The 18,732-nt window shown below is 39.6% G+C and overlaps 2 protein-coding genes across 2 annotated transcripts; both read right to left on the bottom strand.

Moving 5' to 3' along the window:
• Positions 1-692: 692 nt before the first annotated feature.
• Positions 693-4,912, bottom strand: slc25a1a (solute carrier family 25 member 1a). The gene is made up of 9 exons (XM_056737206.1): positions 4,549-4,912; positions 3,736-3,843; positions 3,515-3,614; positions 3,306-3,444; positions 3,073-3,157; positions 2,193-2,297; positions 1,958-2,073; positions 1,371-1,444; positions 693-1,293 (listed from the first exon to the last, which is right to left on the bottom strand). Exons 1-9 carry the CDS (start codon positions 4,799-4,801, stop codon positions 1,179-1,181), a joined length of 1,095 nt encoding a protein of 364 aa, XP_056593184.1. The 5' UTR covers positions 4,802-4,912; the 3' UTR covers positions 693-1,178.
• An 8,965-nt stretch (positions 4,913-13,877) lies between these two features.
• si:dkey-175g6.2 (uncharacterized) lies at positions 13,878-18,189 on the bottom strand. Its single transcript, XM_056736942.1, has 2 exons — positions 17,999-18,189; positions 13,878-16,971 (listed from the first exon to the last, which is right to left on the bottom strand). The coding sequence occupies exon 2, from the start codon at positions 16,929-16,931 to the stop codon at positions 15,147-15,149; it is 1,785 nt and encodes a 594-aa protein (XP_056592920.1). The 5' UTR covers positions 16,932-16,971; positions 17,999-18,189; the 3' UTR covers positions 13,878-15,146.
• Between the last annotated feature and the right edge of the window lie 543 nt (positions 18,190-18,732).

Genomic DNA, 18,732 nt, shown 5'->3' with positions numbered 1-18,732 from the left:
TCAAAGATTTTCGGATTACTTCTGGTGTGTTTCAAAGTGTTTCGATCAATTTGAGACATGATTCAAGGAGTTAAGATCAATTTACAAAACATGATTAGAAAAGTTTAGTTCAATTCATAAGATACAATTCGAAGAGTTAAGATCAATTTATGAGACATGATTCAAAGAGTTATGATCAGTTGATTCATATAGATTTCCGTTCAATTTGGATAAATTTATGCTTTTATAGGCATTATGCCACTCGGCATGATCACAGTGACAGAAAATGTAACCCATTCAGTTTATTGAATCATCGTGAAGTATTCCACAATCAATTCGAGCATTGTTGATTAAGTACCAGTAAAGCATCTCTGACAAGAGCGCAAAAGAAGCAGAACGAGTACGATTTGCTTTGGTAGATTGGGTAACTTTACCTTGACAACCTATAAGCGCAATATACAAACAAATATTGCGCAACTAAAAAAACTGCTGCCATTTACATCATGAATAAAAAACTAACCGCTAAAGAGTTACATTGTAAGATTACATATAGCATTATGGTGCAGTAATACCACAGTTCCAAACTTGGCACTATTCAGTGAATCTGTAATTGAGTCTGAAAGCTTTCCAAAGCTATGACGGCCTGATTCTGACAATAACACTTAACCATGTACTTTTAATATCAATATGAATATCTAGATTTCAACCAGCTGTACGATTCTAGATTTATTTAAATGATTCCAAAATTCACATTTACATTTTTTTAAGCAATTATGTGGAGCACTTTACATGAAAACCAAGACAAAATGTGCATTTGAGTGAAATTTCTGTGTACTTTGTTTCGCTATTATGTTCATCGCGCCACGGAAGTGGACCATCTCACGAAAATCTTTATAAACGCATGGTGACAAGAAGATACTTGCATTACTTTCTACAAGTGAAGAGTGCAAATGAAGGACCTTGAATTTCTCGGAAATCTTTTTGTGCAACGCAATAAAAAGCTACAGCTTTCTGCCCTTGACTCCCACCTTCCCATCTTCTGAACTATTCAGACACAGACAGCTAGTTTAATCCGTTCCTTTGAGCCAGAGGCTACAGTTAAAGTCTGGATCTTTTTAACTAGATTGACGTGACCAACTGTGTTTGGATAGTCCACCCTGTCAAAGTCAGTCCTGTGCAGATTATGCTCAGGTCCATGCTCAGTCTGTCCTCCAGACATTGTTCAGTAGCTTCACGACTTCTTCATAAAGAACGAAGACAATGGCCACGTCCAGACAAACCCGACCCAGTCGCGGGACTGTGCCTTTGTAGAATCTGTAATGAAAGAAAAGAAGGATGTTAGACAGAAGAAGGAGTGTTTGAACAAAATGTAATTTGGAGCTAAAACGTACGCCTGAGGACCCTCGTTTTTCAGAATCTGAAAAGCGCAGTCCATTGTGCTCTTGTAGCGATGGGCCTCCAAACCCTGAATTAAAAAAATGGATTAAATCATTTTCTAAAAGGTAATACAACTTTATCACTTATATACTCCCATGTTGATCCAAACATGCTTTTATTTTATATTTTCTCCACGAAAGGAGAATTTTTGACTTCAAAGCTCAAAACAGGGTCAAATACATCATAAAAGCTAGCGTAGGGTTTCAAATCTTAAAACTTTAAACTTTTTTTGTCATATTTCGTGTTCATTTTTTGCAATAAATCATTATTATTAGTCACCCTTCCTGATTGTCACTTGGTTTTGCAAATATCTAACCGATCAAACGTATTAAAAAGTGCTTAACAAAACACAGCTCTCCTGAAAACAGTGAATTTGGACATCCAAGGTTTCAGAAGGACAGCTGAGGAGTTTAAACACATTTCACATTTTCATTCCTGGATCTTTTATATTTTATATAAAATATTTAACCCTTTATATAATCAAATGTCTTAAATTAGAGATGTTTTGTCAATGTTATTTATAAATTTGGATCATGCTTACCTGCATCCTGGTCTTCACCACATCAAGCGGCGTGTTTCCGAAAACGCTCGCCGCACCGGCTGTCGCACCAAACAACGCTGTAACCACCGGGTGCATGTCACGATTTGGGTCATCACCTGAACAAGGCAAGATGACTTTTATGATGCCTGTTTTTCACCACCGAGGATCATAATTGGATACAAATCTGTTTGACAGATTACTGCTGAATACAGGAGGGATGTAATATAATCCTCACCTTTGTACCAGTTGCGCAACAGGTTCATAACATAAAAGCGTATTGCCTGGTTGCTACCCTGTTTCAGAAGTGTAGCAGTCAGTCCTTGATACGTCCCTCGAACACCTGCGAACAAAGAGGGAACTTCGTGAAATCATGTTTTTAAAAATATAATTTACTGCATTTAATGCGTATAATAGTCCTGTCTGAAAAAATGACTTGACAACTAACTTTTGTAAAACAGAGTATGACTAAAACTATGCACTTGTCAAAATGTTCATGTTTTATGAATGTGAATTAAAATATGCAAACCAGAAGCAATAATACCCAACAAATGGAGAAGGGATGGCTTTTTATAGAACATGAAATAGTTACTTTTTTACATTTTGATTTGCCCATTTATGAGGAATAATGTCACTTACCAGACATTGGAAAACTATGCAATAAAGCTTTAAAAGATGACATCACATGGGTATTTATAGTCCCCGTGAACCAGATAATGCAGGCGTTTTTTCTTATGTATTTAACACATTTCCGAGCAAAACAGAATTTCAAATGAAAACAATAGTGAGCGTGGCTTGTGTTTTTCTCTGCGAATTGCTTGAAGGTGATGAGTTAACGGATGCTCCGCCCAAGCTGTCGAACTCACATCATTTGACATTGACAGCCACTGGAAGTACATTTTCACATTTCATTTAAGATTATGAGGGCACATATATTAAAAAGAGAATGACACGCATTGGTAAACTATTGACAATAAACACTGTAATATTTCATGACAAAGTAGCTATTGTAATTTTTTATTTCACTGGGACTTCATATTAGTGTTTACATTTGTATAGAATTGACCTGTTGCGATTTTTCTAGAAGCAGTCTTAAGTTGTGTTGGTGTCTAAAGTACCTTGATCTCTGATGATTTCTCGAACACCGTGAAAGAACCCTCGGTAGCGTGGCCTCAAAGAGCACTGGTCATGAATGAACTTAACCTGCAAACAAAACAAAACAACATTTTGTTGTTTTTACTCGTATTCAGATTTATTGGAGTGCTCTGTATTCCAGAGGGATAGTTAAAGGAGTACTTCAGTGACCAACTCCTTTAAGGTCACATCAAGTATGTAACAAAACAAGTCCAACCTTGACCGTCTCCATTGGACAGACCACCAAAACCGCCTCTGTAACTCCCGCTCCAAGCCCACAAATCAAACTTGCTTTGTTGTCAAGGCGACCCGTGGCATCTCTCATGGGGTTACTAAGCAACTCGAATGTGCCGAATCTGCAAGTATGCCAATAACAAATGTTAAGCACTAATAAAAAGACACAATATGAAGGTGTGTGCTTCTTACCGTACTGCTGATTTCGGGATGGATCCATACAGCAGAGAGCTAAGACCTCTGTACAGACCTCTCAACCCATGATCTTGCACTGTCAGTTTAACACAGTCTCCTGCACGAAGTTTACACAATTGTGTTATTTTTAATCAAGTCCCTCCCCTTCAGACAGGAAAGACATGCAGATCCAAACTTAATATACTGTTCTGCTCAAAACAATGAGCTGTCATCCTCACCTATGCCTCTGTAGCGAGGCGGGTTGGCTCTTTCGTCGAGCTGAAGCTGCGTCTTTACATACTCCGTTGGAAAGGTGATGCAGATTTCAATGCCGCCTGCAATGCCACCTGGGGAAAAAGCAGTAAACACAACTTCATATCAGTGTCTAATTCCATATGGTGACATCAACAGCAATCTATGTGGTTCACTCCAGCGTACAGCTGTTTTGGTATCGAGGACATGGAGTATCAAACAAGGTCATTTTATTTTAGAAGTTATGATATTTACATAACACTGCAACCAAAGAAGCATTTCTGTTGGGGTAACAATGGTGGGATGTGATTACACATTAAATCCTGTTGTTTATGATAATAAATAACTGTGCATTTATGTGTACAAACCATTATAAACTGGTTTTAGCTGAGTCACAATGACTGTAGCATTCAGCCAACAAACCCACTAAAGACATGCAGGTCAGTGAGCTTTTATAGTACCACAGATACCAGAGAACAAAAAGTGGAACATAAAAATAAATACAGTGTAACTGACATGACAACATAATTTGAATGCAATTTTACTGTTTATTAATATATGCTTCTCTATTTATATAATGTGTAATAAGTGTGTATTTAAAGCTCTTACGCTTTGGCCAATGAAGCTATTTGAATCATATGGAGGGGGACGTGCATTCAACTGCGTGCATTGGACTCGACACATATGATCTATGACCACGCATGACTGTTGTTGTGCGCTCGGGCATAATGGGGTGTCGCATGACCCACCAAAACATTAACGCTCGTCTGCTTCCAACGCAAACCCAACGAGACATTTACCTGCAAGAATAGCTTTCCCCGGATGGGTGATTTTTCTCCCTCCGATGGCAGCGGCCGCTAAATTCCTTCGACCTGGATAAATGTTGGGAATTGGGGTAAAAGTCCCCGTCGAGCACGCGCCGCCAGCCCCAAAACACTGCGCGGAGGGAATCCGGGTCAACGGATGCTGTCGCTTCGTTGTGCATCCTCGCTTCGAGATCGCATCTTTACACGGGCCTTCCGAAACAGAAAAGGGTTTGTACAAAGACGACATGTTTTAGTGAGATTTTGCCCCTAAATAAAGCGGAGAATTAACCATGCGCCTTTTTTGCCCGGTGCGGGATGACGACACGTACGATGCGCCTGCCCAATAGGACGGAGCCAATGAACACAATCACAGAGAGACCACTCTGAGGCGTGGCGCTGCGGGGCTCATGAATATTAATATAGAGGTCAGAAATGAGCTCAGCCATTGGTCCGTTTTCATAATTTGGATAATTTATTACGCTACGCATCTTCTAGTATAAAATAGACCAACGAACATGTATGACCAGAAGCATATTTCTTTCTTTATTTTTGTTTGTTTAAAAAGAAAATATTTATTTCATTACTGAAAAAAAAAAAAATATATATATATATATATATATATATACAAATATCTATATATCTATGAAATAAATAGCATGTTATATTACATTACCTTATATTACATTACCTTAAATTATATTATATTTTATTTAATTATATTATATTATATTATATTATATTATATTATATTATATTATATTATATTATATTATATTATATTATATTATATTATATTATAAAAAAATACTTTAAATGCAGGCCTGTAAAACAATCAATTGCATCCAGAATAGAAAGGTTGTGTTTACATAACATATGTAGGTGTAGTGTACATAGATATTTCGTATTTAATTATAAACTTACACACATAAATGCATATATTTAAGAAAAAAAACATTAAATATAAAAAATAATAAACATATAATTTCAATTATTGGTAAATATAAATAAATACATTTAAGTATTTCTCAATATATATATAATATACATGTATGTGTATGTTTTTGTGTTCATAAATAAAGAATGAAAGGACAGTACACAGATATTATGTAAACACAGACTTTTATTCTGGGTGTGATCAATCACGATTAATTATTTGACAGCCCCACTTCAAATTTATACTCTTTACTTTACTGTAGTTGTAAGTAGTTGTCATGTTAGTCTGTCCATTACATTATACATGTTTTTATGTCATGCTAATTCTGAGTGTCTGTGTTTGGTAACAGTTGAGTGACTGCTATGAATTTCTTCTGTATGTTTACTGGAGTGCAAACCATATTTGCAGTTCTTGTCATGTAGACATGCACAGCTAACACAAGTCAATTTATATGATACAAAACATGGATGTTGAAACCATTTGTATCTTAGTCCAAAGTCTAAGCTTATTAAACTGTGGCATCCTCAGAATAAGTACTTTGACTCCATTTGCCTCCATAATGTGTTTCTGTGTGTTTGGGTGGGTAGGTGAGATCTTGGCTTTTTAATTACATGCACATTAGTGAAAAGAGAGAAACTGAATGAATTTTAAATTAACAAATGTGTAAATGTGATTTGTTGAATGGTGGAAATGTTCATATTCATAGTTGAAATAATACATTGCATGTTGTTTTAAATGGAGTTTGCTTTTATTCTGTATAAGAAAGCCAGTAAAATTGTTCTGGCACTTCTGTCTTTCCTCATAAGCCAACAGCTGATAATCACACTGAAGGAGCTGTCGGGACACCTCTGGCTTTTAAGTTTCTGAACTGAATATTGTTGACAATTCCTTCCACGTCTACGTAACTCTCAGCTCGAGGCAACTTTAAGATTTTGGCTTCACCTCATATAACACCTTTGTGCTCATGGGGTTGTGAAGACACATTCACCTCTCCACACTTTATTCTTTCCTCAGTGGTTGCCTGAAATCATAAACTAAACACCAGGTCTGTTGTTTGTGAAAGCCACATTCAAGCTTTTATGTTTATAAAAATATAAAGTATAAAATGAACATGACTTAGCTGAGAAAGCCTTGCCTGGCCGAATATAGAACAGACTCTTACAGGTTTTTTCTTTGGCATTTCATTCACTCTTTACTTTGTAATGACAACGTTAAATCTAATCTCCTCTTGTTAGTCCAGTCCAACTGTATTCCTTAACCATTTTAGGGTGACATGAAGGGAACAGGCTAACAAACTTGTGCTCTGAATATCCTGAAAATCACAGTTCATGGTTACAACCTGTTATTCTGCTTTTTTAATACATAACAATGACATAAGTTTATTAAAAAAGTTTAATTGAATAAATAATCAAACACACTGTTACAGAGGTTCAAGATTTTTAAATGTACATACTCTATACAGTCTAGCCAGCGTATTTGTACAAAAAGACTTGCCTTGTTACAGATATGCTATTTGACAACAATGCACATTATACATCAGCATCAATTTAGGTTTATAATATTACTACAATTCATTATTAAATCACCAAGGACGAGAAATCTATTTATGTTCATTCAAATATTGGTATGAAATCCAGTACTTTTCAGAAAGGTGTACTGAAAAAGGTTCAAATTCCTCAAGGCTGAAAAGAAAAAGCAATGTAATGCAACTTGTGAAATGTGATGCGTTTCTTTGAAACAAATAATTGGATTTAGCTGGGTAACAGAAAGCACTTATGCTGTTTCATGACCTCAAAGAGATGTAAAACTGTGTTATTAAAGGCTGTTCTATTCAGTCACACATAGTCCCTGAATTGTTTGCAATGATATTTCTCAACTGGGGTGCCAGGACACAATAGGGGGTCTTAACAAACCAAGGTGGCCTCAACAAGAATTTACAAGTGATTTAACATAGGACAATACCTGCATTAAAATAAGCTAAAAAAAACAAGATATCTCTGATAGTTCACCCCAAAAAATTCTTTCATTTAAAAAATGTATGACTTTCTTATTTTAAAGAAAGCTGGAAACCGAACAGCACTGTCCCCCATTCACTACTATTGTATGGAGACAAAACCAATGCAAGTGGACGGGGCCCAGTTAACAACAATCTTCAAAATATCTTGTTTTGTGAGTAAATAATGACAGCATTTTTATTCTGGGGTGAACTATTAAGACATTTATAGACATTTCTTAGCATGCTAATAACAAATACATACATACTTCTATTTATACCTAATTCTAAAATATTTTAATCGGTAGAAATTGTTGCACCGTTGAGGCTGGAATCGGTTTTGTAATACATAATTGAAAAATATATATTAGCATTCTTGAAAAAAACTGATAAATAAAGTTTGCCATTGTGAAAAAAAACAGTTTTACATCTTGTTCTCGCAACTTTTATATTGAACTGTTTCTCACTCCTTCAAACAGCTGACACTTTGCCTGCAAAAGAAAAAATAAATATAAAAAATCACAAATGACAGTACTTTTATATATATGTTCAGTTGTTGTTTTGTTATTACAATGCTACTTTTTCTCATAACTAGTCCCAGTAACTTTTTAATAGTGTTGTAACTTTTAATAAAATAAAGCAGCATGTGTATGTGTCTAGTCACCTCATGCCAGCGCAGTGTATCACGTGGCAGCCCAAGATGGCAATGAGGACAACAGCTGACAGAATCCACGCCATTCTCCTCCTCATCATCCTCCCCCTCCTTCACCTCTCTCGGCCGATCACTGTCCCACAGCGCAAACGATACAGACCGAGACGAGTGAGCGACTCCAAAATGAGGTCGGGGGTCTCGCAGGTATTTCACACGCTCGCCACTAGAGGTCAATATTGAGGCATCGTTTTCCACCTGCAGTCGAGACAAAACATTGACGGCACTGGGCCCTCTACTGGACAGATACGGAAATGAAAACTTATATTTTGAAAGGCTACATTATTTACAGCCAGCTGAAATGGTTGCAACAAGACTCTGAATGCATGCCAGGTCAATGAAACCCAATCTAAGAGAGAACCAAGTGACAAAAAGGCAGACAAAATTGATACTTATTCTATTACAGTATGACCTGTATTTGATATCATGCAGTTGGAGAACAAAAGAGAACTTGTCACTTTACCTGAGTTATGTGTAGCTCCTCGATAGAAAAAGATTTTAAGCAATACCAACAGAGTTCAAGGGCAGCTCCTATAATAGTGTCGAATTAAAGCTGTCATTTTAATAAAACAATGCACACTTGATATAAATTAACATGTATATTGCCTTTAGAAGAGATGTATCACTTCATTTGATGTGTTTTTCTACTGCATAGAAATTAAATTGAGGATAATATTTCCAAAGTCATAAAAGAGAGCAACAATCTGAGCAAACAAAAATCCTCTGGAGGTTAAATCAACACTGGCTGTGTATCCGGTGCCCTATGCCAAAGTGAGAGCATTTTAATCATATTTGACTTTTCTCTACGCCATTTTATTTTTGGACAAAATGCCTCAGTAAATCAGGGCTGGGTGCTTGGCGATTGTTTCCCTTCAGCCATCTGAATAAATAGCATTTGGATTTCAGGTCTGAATATTTGCTCAGGCACAGATTACACAGCACATTTCATGTATGTTATCTTTGTTTATCAGCTGGGTGACAATAACAAGGTGCAGACATACTCTGTGTGTCCAGAGGAGTAGCTGCCAATGCTTGGGTGATGTTTGGATTCTGGTCGGATTCAGATTTGTCCTGTATCACACCCTCTTTAACACAACAGTTCTCTTCTTCACATGGAATGGCCTGTTCATCATTACAATATGAATAGAATAGAACACTTTGCAAGATGTAAACACTGTTCCAGAAGCACTTCTGGTTTTAGTTTTTTTTTAATCTTACATATATAATTAAATTTATTTTGCTTGTTTTTTGTTCAAACGTTTGTGTAGTGAAAATGGACCAGCGCTAAACTGTACCAGCGTTAAAACCAACATTGTTTACGTCATCCAAAGTAGTCAGATAGAACAGAACAGAATAAATTTACATTAGAATAGAATACTGATGACGTACAGTCGGCTACTCATTGCAAAAGATCCAAGACATGAAGCAAATAGGTCTTTTATTACGGTGAATGAGTTTATATTGAAGTAATGATCATTTAACGGTACATTTTACTTTTTTTAAATACTTATTTAAACGGACTTTGCATAGTGGTTTAAGTTTAAGAGAAAAGAGATCATAGACAAGTAACATAAAACAGTTAAGAACATGTCCACGACTATGAAAACATACAGTTAGGGTTACTTTAAACCCAATATATTATCAAATAAAAAATAAGGAATTAAATATTTTAGAGAGTTGTAGAGACATCTTTTGTTATAGATTGACAGTGGTGGTAGAGAGCAGATCTGACCTGTTCATGTTGATCATGTGGAGAGTTTTGCTCCTTGTTCCCGTTGTCAGAAGGACTCTCTCTGTATTTGTGGAAACATAAAAATTTGAAAATGAGAATAAGGCACATGTATATGTTCTTTTTATTTAAACCAACATTAGAAACTTTACTTTAAAGCCCGGCTGTCTTTCTCACTCACACTTAGGCTACCCCTCATCATGAGGCTATCAATTAATCCATCTGCCGACAAATTACACACCGATAGGCTTTACTCTCCCCAGCCGAGAGTTTTAATGCACTCTGGGGCTAGTCAGAATCCAAAGCAATTGAGACTTGTACTCATAAAGATCTCTCTTACCCCACTCTGGCTGCTTGGCCCCGGCATAGCGTCCCGGCCATCTCCCTGACCTCTCGTTTCCTTGAGAGCAATCTCCTGTGGTTTCACCCGCTCTCTCTTTCTGTCTCTCTCTCGCCCGTCCTTCTCACGGAAAGGAAACTCTGGCCGTTCAATATTTGATGACTCTCAATGGCTCACAAGCACATTTGCTGTAAACAGAGACAGCAGTAGAGCTCAGGTGTCAGGCCTCACGTGTCAAAGTCAGTCAGCGGTCTGGACCTCCCAGCGGAGCATATAGAGCCCTGAGGGACATTTTACCCCATCTGCCACAACAGCACTCGTGTAAGCATCAAATGGATTACACCCTGGAGACAAGAGGGCTGTTTACACACACACAGTGTGAACCTAATGTAGTACCAGACAGAATGAAGTGCGTGGAGCAATATTTATGCATGGGCTTTTCTTCAAACAGGGGCACGTTTGGCCCTTTGGACTTTTCAAAATGACACTCCCACTTCATAGCCACACTAATAGATTTCAATTTGTCGCCTAATGATCGCCAGCAGCGCGCATAAATGCATCAAGGGAGAAATTTGCCATAATGATCCAGCACCACATTTGAAATGACGTATTGCGTTTGATAACTGTGATGTTTTGAATTATTTTGACAGAACCCTGCATCTAGATCAGGCTAATTGTGTAGCCTGTGTGCTACAGCCAGCATCCTGAAAGCACATAAACAATCATGTTATTCACATTATATGACGAATAATTTCCCCGTGTGTGTGTGTGTTCTGTTGAGGATCCGGCAGGCAATGAGCTTATTACTCAGAAGGTGGTGCCACTTCACAGAGCTGGCGGCTAAGTGCTTATAGAGGGTGAGTCATTCAGACCTTCACCTTTATTCTCTCGGTTTCATTCTCTCTGACTTCATCAGCCCCTCAACCCTCTTCACCTTCGCTCTCTTTTTACTTTAAATGCGCCACCGACCCCAACAGCAGATGAATGAAGTGCTGATGTTGTTTTCCGCTCGCCGTGGTTCCAAACGTTAACCTTCTGCAGGTGTTTCAGCGGAGCTGATTGTGCTCAACACTTTTGAGGAAGAATTGGCGAGCGTGAGCACTATTAGCGCGTGGGCTTGTGTGTGTGCGTATGTGCGTTTGTGCGTGTGCGCGTAGGTTTGGCTGTGTTTGAGAGGGCCATTCTTTTAAAAGAAGATTCTCTTGAATACAGTGCAAATACATGACTTTTGATGTGCTCTGCATGCATTAGTTGAAAGTATGTGTGCGCGTGCGTACGCGCGTCAGTTCGTATGTGAGAACATTTTTACCAACCCAGTCATAACACAGTTTCTAGATAGCTAGTTAGATTAATCAGACATTCTAAACACCCGCACATCGCAGTTATTGCGTCCCTCTTGTTTTAGTGGCACCGCATTCAAAGCTCTTTAATGGAAACATGACGGCTGGTGAACGCTGGGAACAGAAAGCACAACGCCCGCCTCCCCTCCCCAGTGCTGTCAAAGAGCGCCCCCCCAGCAGGTGAAATGGAACAGTTTGAATTGATTCAGAAAGAAAATCATTTCAAAGTCTTTAATGTGAAACCTCAAGCACGTGACATTAAAGTAACACCTTGATGCGCAATGTGACCTGCCGGAACAGGTACATTTGAAATCAATAAACGCTGTTTGACACTCACATCTGACGTAAAGGTAAAAACATCCAGCTCGTCTTGCGAAAAATAACGGTAGACGTTGGCAATCAGCTCCTCGCGAACCCACTGACAGCTCTTACGGGGAAAGCAGAGGGTATAATTGAATGGTAATTACACGGCAATTATCATCATGCATAAAGGTTTGGCATACCGAAAAGGATCGGGGGGGGGGGGATTTTTTACTTTATTATTTTTTTAACAACCTCTCTGAGATTTCTGTTCAATTATGGCTAATCACTGAAATCCAGGGAGGGCATAAATGGTGCTGTCTATCTACAAAGGCAGCGGAGAGCTTCAAGGCGCTTTGAAGCACCTTAGCGCGCGCGTGTCACGGAGAAAGTTTTAGCGAGTGTTCTCGCTGTGCCGTGTTGGTTGGCTCGGCAGAATGCATCATTAGAGCTGCCATCTGAGTCACAGTCATTATGAGGCACTTTTTTGCCTCTGAAGTGTTGGAGGCTCTGTTATCAGTGCATCAGCCTGTGTTTACGGCTGATTTTGACGTGCGTGCGCGCGCGCGCGAATGAGCAACAGATGGAGAGCGGTGCGTACATTAATGACTTGGAAGGCTTTGCATGTAAAGCTTTTGAACAGTCGGTCGTCCATTGACAGTGATTATTGGAGTTACTTAACAGACTCCCTGTCAGGAAACCGTTCAAAATGGAGGTAGAGCATAAGTGGCCATGACTCACCAGCCTCGGACTGCAGCGCTCCGAGATTTCTCCGCATTTACACCCATTCGCGGCCCTTTGGGTTACAACGCAGAGAGAAAAGAGAGAAACATACAGTCGACTCGTGAACGGCCGTCCCCACAGCCCTTGCGCTTTGGTCACTAATGGAACATCTTCCAGCAGTCGTCTGCAATTGTTAATTTGCAGCGGGACCTGCCACTTAGGGCGATTGGCTTGAAAGCAGTAGACGTTTAGAGTGCATCAGCATGACAATGAACGTCAATTTGGGGTTAAAAACCCAGCGTTATTGCCCGATGTGAGGTCACAGCTGTGTCTTAACCTAATACACGGCGAGCGGGCTCCGCCACAACGGGCGCGCGCAAATGCGTTTGCATGTGGTGGTTGCCTAATTCAAGTGTTTTTTTGTGAATAATTGAGTTCTGCATTGTGTCCAAAGTCAGGGTGTGGGGGAGTGGGCTGCTGTTTGTGCCTAGCGTGGAGAGAATAAGTGAGAGAGAGAGAGAGAGGTGCTCGAGGTTCTGCAGTGGTGCATGGCAGTAGATGACTCACCCGTCAATCATGTGACTCATTAATCACTGCAGCTTTCTCTTTCCCCACCCCTCGCTTTTCATTTGGTCTGTGTGTCTCCTTGCCTGTTCCCTTCACATTACTCTCTTTTTATTACAGATTCGTTTTATTTACAAATGACAGCACTTTTTTCTGAATGAATGGCATCCATTTCAAAAGGTTGAAAACATGTTTTTGGTTACAGATGCATACATGACTTATTGTGTGTATGAGATGTGTTCAAACACGTTTGTTTGTCATTCTGTATTTATGCTTCTTATTTTATAAAACGCAAAGCTTTTTGGCTCTGATGTTTTGATAAATGTGATTCTTTAAATGATCATAATTAGGCCTACACTTGTTTAGATAAATCTTATTGATGTGTAAATGTTCTGAGAAATGCAGATGTATGTGGCGTTGCGTATGTACCTAATGATGTTTATTATTTTTAAGAGATCTTGTCCGGTATACATTTTAGTTTTAGACAGCTAAGAACACTTTGGCACCTAAAATCAAAGATCAAACACAGATTAAATTAGCATGCTGCTTGAAACTCTGACGTCCAAAACAATTTCTGTCACAGGTGAGATAAGAAATGGCATATAGCTTTGGCATTCACACCCTGTGGTAGAGAAATTAATTACTTTCTGGCTCGGACTCTGATCAAAGATATTCCAATAAGACATTTTTAAAAAACTGACTTTAATAAAATAATTGCTTTTATTTTCAGCATATAGCAAAACTAGTAATCGACATGCTGTTATTTACACATCGCACACACAATTGTTTATTTGACACTGTACAACTTACAATCTGGAAGTTGACAACAACAAATTCCTTTCACAAGACGGTTTAACTGATGAAAACACTTGCTATAGTAATTTTGAGTTCATTCTTTTTTTCTTTTTTTTTAATAATCACAGTTTGTTTAAAGAGGCGATTTTCCCCAAATTTGTCAGACTTTTTTTTTTTTTTTAAGATGCAAATACAGATAGACGTGCAAACTGTTCCCCCTCCGCTTATTCCTCACGAACCTCGGACATTTTAAAACTTGTTTTTAAGAACGAACATTATTATACAGCGTTCTGTCAGCTCTCGAGACAAACATCCCATACTCAGTGGTTGAACGTTGTAGGTAATCACCAGCAACGGGCATTTTTAAAATCGTACATTTTGGCAGGATGTCAAGTTTACATTGAATCACATGTGTACAGGTATAGAATTCCACCAAGCAGATTGACAGGGCACCGACCTAAAGAAGATTTTCACCATTTTGCATTTCTGTGAATAAAATGGAAGATTCAGTTTCAAGCATTGTTTACAGCGTGCGTGAATCATTTTTAGTGGTGCAAGACCTGCATGCACATGGATGAGCTAAAACAGTGATCAGTATTAAGGCAATAGGAACATTGATCAAAACATTCCAACAGACCCTCAAGAAAAAGCCTGTAATAATTTGACTGTTACTTGTTTTTGTAACAATTATTACTGTGCCCTGCAGTATCAAGAATCCGAGCTTTGCGCTTCAGTTAATCAAGTGTTTCCTAAAGAAAATAAATCTTTGTGTAAACTCTTGCAATTGGCACCTTTTTGTCTGTTTGTTTGTATGTTTTACTATTTCATTTAGTTTTTTAGATTTCTTTTTTAACATGCAAGAGCATCAAAAACATACCTGAATGAAACCTTACAAATTCACCTGTGTATTCTCTCACCAAATTAAAATGTAAACTGCGAGAGAAACCAAATGAGTGCACGCAGAGAGGGTCTGATATAACAGCACCGTCTCTTCCGTTCCTGATTTGGAATGTATCAAAAAACAAGAGTGGAGAAGAAACACCTAACTGTCTTTAAACAGCCCTGTCGCTCAAAACGCTCTGTTTCAGTTTTTACCCAGAATTCTCCTCACTCTTTCATCGCTTTCAAAGTATCATCGCTTGAGAATATCCTGAACTCCGACTGACTAATATAATCTACGGTTGTAATAAATCTTCTCGATGAAGTTCTCCAGTTCCTCGTCACTGTCCTGTGGAGACTCAGGCTCATCGTACACATAGTCTGGTGGGTACAAGTAAGGGGGGGCTCTCCCGCTGGGAGGAGAACGAGGTTTGGGCATGGGGAGGGCTTGGTAAGTTCGAGGATGGGGCAGGATGTAATTAGATATGACAGAGTCCGGTTGTGGGTAGGGGCTCTGGGCACGTTGAGGGGCTTGGGACCATTTCCAATCCCTTGCCTTTGCCCTGTCTCTGTACCTGCGGTTCGGAGCTTTGAGGGCATAGCCCATGGAGCCCCCAAAGTTGTAGTCAAAGGGGAGAGCAGGATTTGTATAGAACCGGGGCTTAGGGGGAGGAAAGTAGACTGGGTAATATGCTCGATATGGCTTTTGGTAATAAGGGAACGAGGGATAGGCCAGAAACTGCTTTTGGGGTTTAAACCAATAGTCCTGCTTGCTGAGCTTGGCTTTGTTTTTCTCCTTGTACCATTTCTTATACGGATTGACCGCATGAGAGGATTTCTTAGGTGACTTAGGATATTGATATGCCTGAGGCCTCGGCTTGGCTTTCAGAGGAACCAGAGGGCGGAAACGAGGGGCGTTATTGGGGATGAGTAAATCCTTCCTTTTTTTCTTCTTCTCCTGAACGTCGCTGATTATTTCAACCACATCATCGGCTGGCAGGTGGAGCTTGCTGGAAATCTCAATCAGCTTGTCAATTGTCTGAGGATCCATTTCATCATCGTCATCACTGTCCTCCACCTCATTAGAGCGCTTGTCCTCAGCGACGTTGCTTAGAAGAGCTGCCTCCTTCATGTAAGATGATGCTTTCTGCTTTCTTCCCATGTACTCCAGAAGCATGTCGGAGGCGATGTCGGCCAACCTCTGCTCCTCCTCGCGTGCCTCCTGTGCCTCTGCCTCCTGCCGCCTCACCTCCTCCTGCTCTGCCTGTGCTCGTGCCTCCTCATCCTTCCGGGTTATAATCTCCTCCTCTTCCTCAACAAAGTCAAAATCATCCATGAAGTTTCTTTCTAGCTGCGATGGGTTCCTAGTTCTCTCCTCTTGCCACTTAAGCTTCTTTGTGGCCTGGGCCAGCTGCTGGTTATAGGCTTTGTAGCCTTTTAGAGGAGGCAGAATCTCATTGTCTTGGAGTCCGAGGTCAATGTTTTGGAAATAGCCTCTGGTTTTGCGCTGAAGGAGGGATGCCATGTTCAACTGGCTCTGCGAATGCTCGTCTTTTTCTCCAGCCGCGGTTGCCCCGTCCTCTTCGTAGCCCTCATCTTTTGACCACTGCTCTTTTAATTCTGCCTTTTCTCGTCCTCCATTTTCCTCCATCTCTGAGTTCTCCGTGTCGTCCTCCATTTCTTTGTTCTGCTCATAATCATCCTGATTTCTCATTGCCTCCAGTGGAAGTTCCTCTTCAGGATCCGCTTTAATGGCCATCTTTTCTCTGGCTGGGTGGTCAAGAGCCTCGAGCAGAACGGAAGCTAGAGCACTGGCAGAGTCCATATCTGAGACACGTTCCCTTCCCAGGGGTTTCTGGAGCAGGTCGTCCACATTCCTGTGTGCCCAAGCAGCTCCTTCTGCTTCCCCCAGGTCCTCTTTTGCCAAGTGGAGAGCCTCATTGGTGGTGCTGCTGACTGGAAGTCTCTGCTGAAGTGCAGGGGCAGCCAGGGCTAGCAGGGGGGTGAGGCTGAGGAGGACTAACAGGAGAGCTGAGGTGCTGGAGGGGTAGCAACAGCAGAACATGACCATGCAGAGAGGACGGGATAGGGTGAGGGGGAGAGGGGAGCACCTGTTAATATAAAAATGTAGTGATTAATAACTGCGTTGTTGTTTTATTTCATTTTCTTTATTAAAGCATTCATATAAATTCTGCTTGATGTTTTACTTTTTGAACATTTCAGAACATTACTGTATGTGGGTGGATGAAATATGTTTAACTTAACATCCAAGCATGCGCATAGATTAATTTGCATGACAAAAACATGACCAACAATATAGTTTTATAGTTTTTTAAATAAATTGACTTTTATAAATCCACATAGACTACATAGCACCACAAAAAAATGTTAAATGGCGAGCGAACTCCTTGGACACCTAATTAACGTTCCTAATCACTTCTTGAGTCGAATCAATAAAGAATCACGACAGGCTGGCAATCGCTGAATGGAAAGGAAATATACACTTCGAGAGTCATTATGTGTGAAAATCTTTAAAAGACACACGTCGTGCCGACTGTGTGGTGAAAAGAAAAGTGTTATTTGATTTGGTGCGAAACGAGCATAACGGATGTAATAATGAGAATCGCTCCGAGCAATATCAATTTTTTGTTTATTCATATTGACACTTGTCCTTAACTTTTGGCGAATTTATACGGTACCTCTGCTTCTTTTTGTCAATGAAGTCAATAGAAAAGTCTCAATATTTCAAAATTATTCTTCTCCAAACACTTCATACCCAAAAATTATTTCGTTTTACAAATTTTAAAAACGGGCTATCAAAGATTGCATCAACAATTTTCCAAACACGAAGTTATGGAATCAAAAACATATGTATATAAACAATTTTTTATGTCATATTAAATATTACCCGTTTATAAATTTTTGCTCCAAACGCTTGTTGATCGGTCGACCTGTATCTTTTCTAGAAAGACTCGCGCTTAGATTCAACGGCGTGCAATCTCAAGATAGCAAAATATCACGAGTATAATCAGATGTTTAAAACTTCATCGTTTCAAGTTATCTTTGTTTTATATGATGCATAGCCTATTCACAAATTATACAGCACATTCATTTGAAGAATAGAGATGGACAACTCACCTGCTTCCCTGAACAAATTAGCTGGAACTCAAAGCTTGTGCTTCTTGGTCTCTAACAGACGAGCATTGGAAACAATCGCTCTCGTGAAGTTCATTTAAAACTTGAGTCAAGTCAGTATCGTTCCCACAACACTTATAAAGAGCACAATTCGGTCTTTTTCGCACAGTTGAGAGATGTCATTTGCTCCACAGATGAACGCGGTGCATGATTTTTTTCAGGACCACGGACAGCGCATCACCAATTTGTATAGACGCCGCCGAACACGTGACCCTCGAGTCATCGCGCCGCTGCTGACGTCAGACTCTCCATTGATAAGAATTTCGTGTCTCGTTTGAACTCACATGGTACGCTACGGTGCTCTGATGAATGAACAGAGATTGTATGAATGAAACAGTCTCTCCATTAAGAACGGAGCAATGTGGCGCACCCGCGAAACCTGTTCTGTTAAATGAACACATAGACTAAACTTTATTGTAACTGAGTAATTGTGTTGTTTTGAACCTTTAAGCATGTTATATTTAATACACACACTGTATTTAAAAATGACATGAAATGATATGGCCAGAGTAATGTGAGTCTGTCAACTACTTAGTAGCATTTTCAAGGTGCGTTTGCCTTTTGGCCCGTTAATTGTTCTGAGGTGTCCTTATAATCAGAGCTGGAGAGAGACCGAACGGCTGCACCGACCGTGACGCAGGAGGTTCAGCTTCACTGCTCTACTTCCGCTCAATTTC

The sequence above is a fragment of the Triplophysa dalaica genome, chromosome 22, assembly GCF_015846415.1.
Source record: "Triplophysa dalaica isolate WHDGS20190420 chromosome 22, ASM1584641v1, whole genome shotgun sequence".
Lineage (NCBI taxonomy): Eukaryota > Metazoa > Chordata > Actinopteri > Cypriniformes > Nemacheilidae > Triplophysa > Triplophysa dalaica.
This window is presented reverse-complemented; position numbering and strand designations above follow the sequence as displayed.

What these genes read in the sequence shown, in the direction of transcription:
- slc25a1a (XM_056737206.1), bottom strand. Translation starts at nt 4,801, where the DNA reads ATGTCGTCTTTGTACAAACCCTTTTCTGTTTCGGAAGGCCCGTGTAAA. An exon ending in GCCTCGCTACAGAGGCATAG is followed by an intron (nt 3,615 to 3,735) that starts GTGAGGATGACA and finishes AACTTCGTGCAG; the next exon opens with GAGACTGTGTTAAACTGACA. An exon ending in AAAAACGAGGGTCCTCAGGC is followed by an intron (nt 1,294 to 1,370) that starts GTACGTTTTAGC and finishes CTTTCATTACAG; the next exon opens with ATTCTACAAAGGCACAGTCC.
- si:dkey-175g6.2 (XM_056736942.1), bottom strand. Translation starts at nt 16,931, where the DNA reads ATGGTCATGTTCTGCTGTTGCTACCCCTCCAGCACCTCAGCTCTCCTG.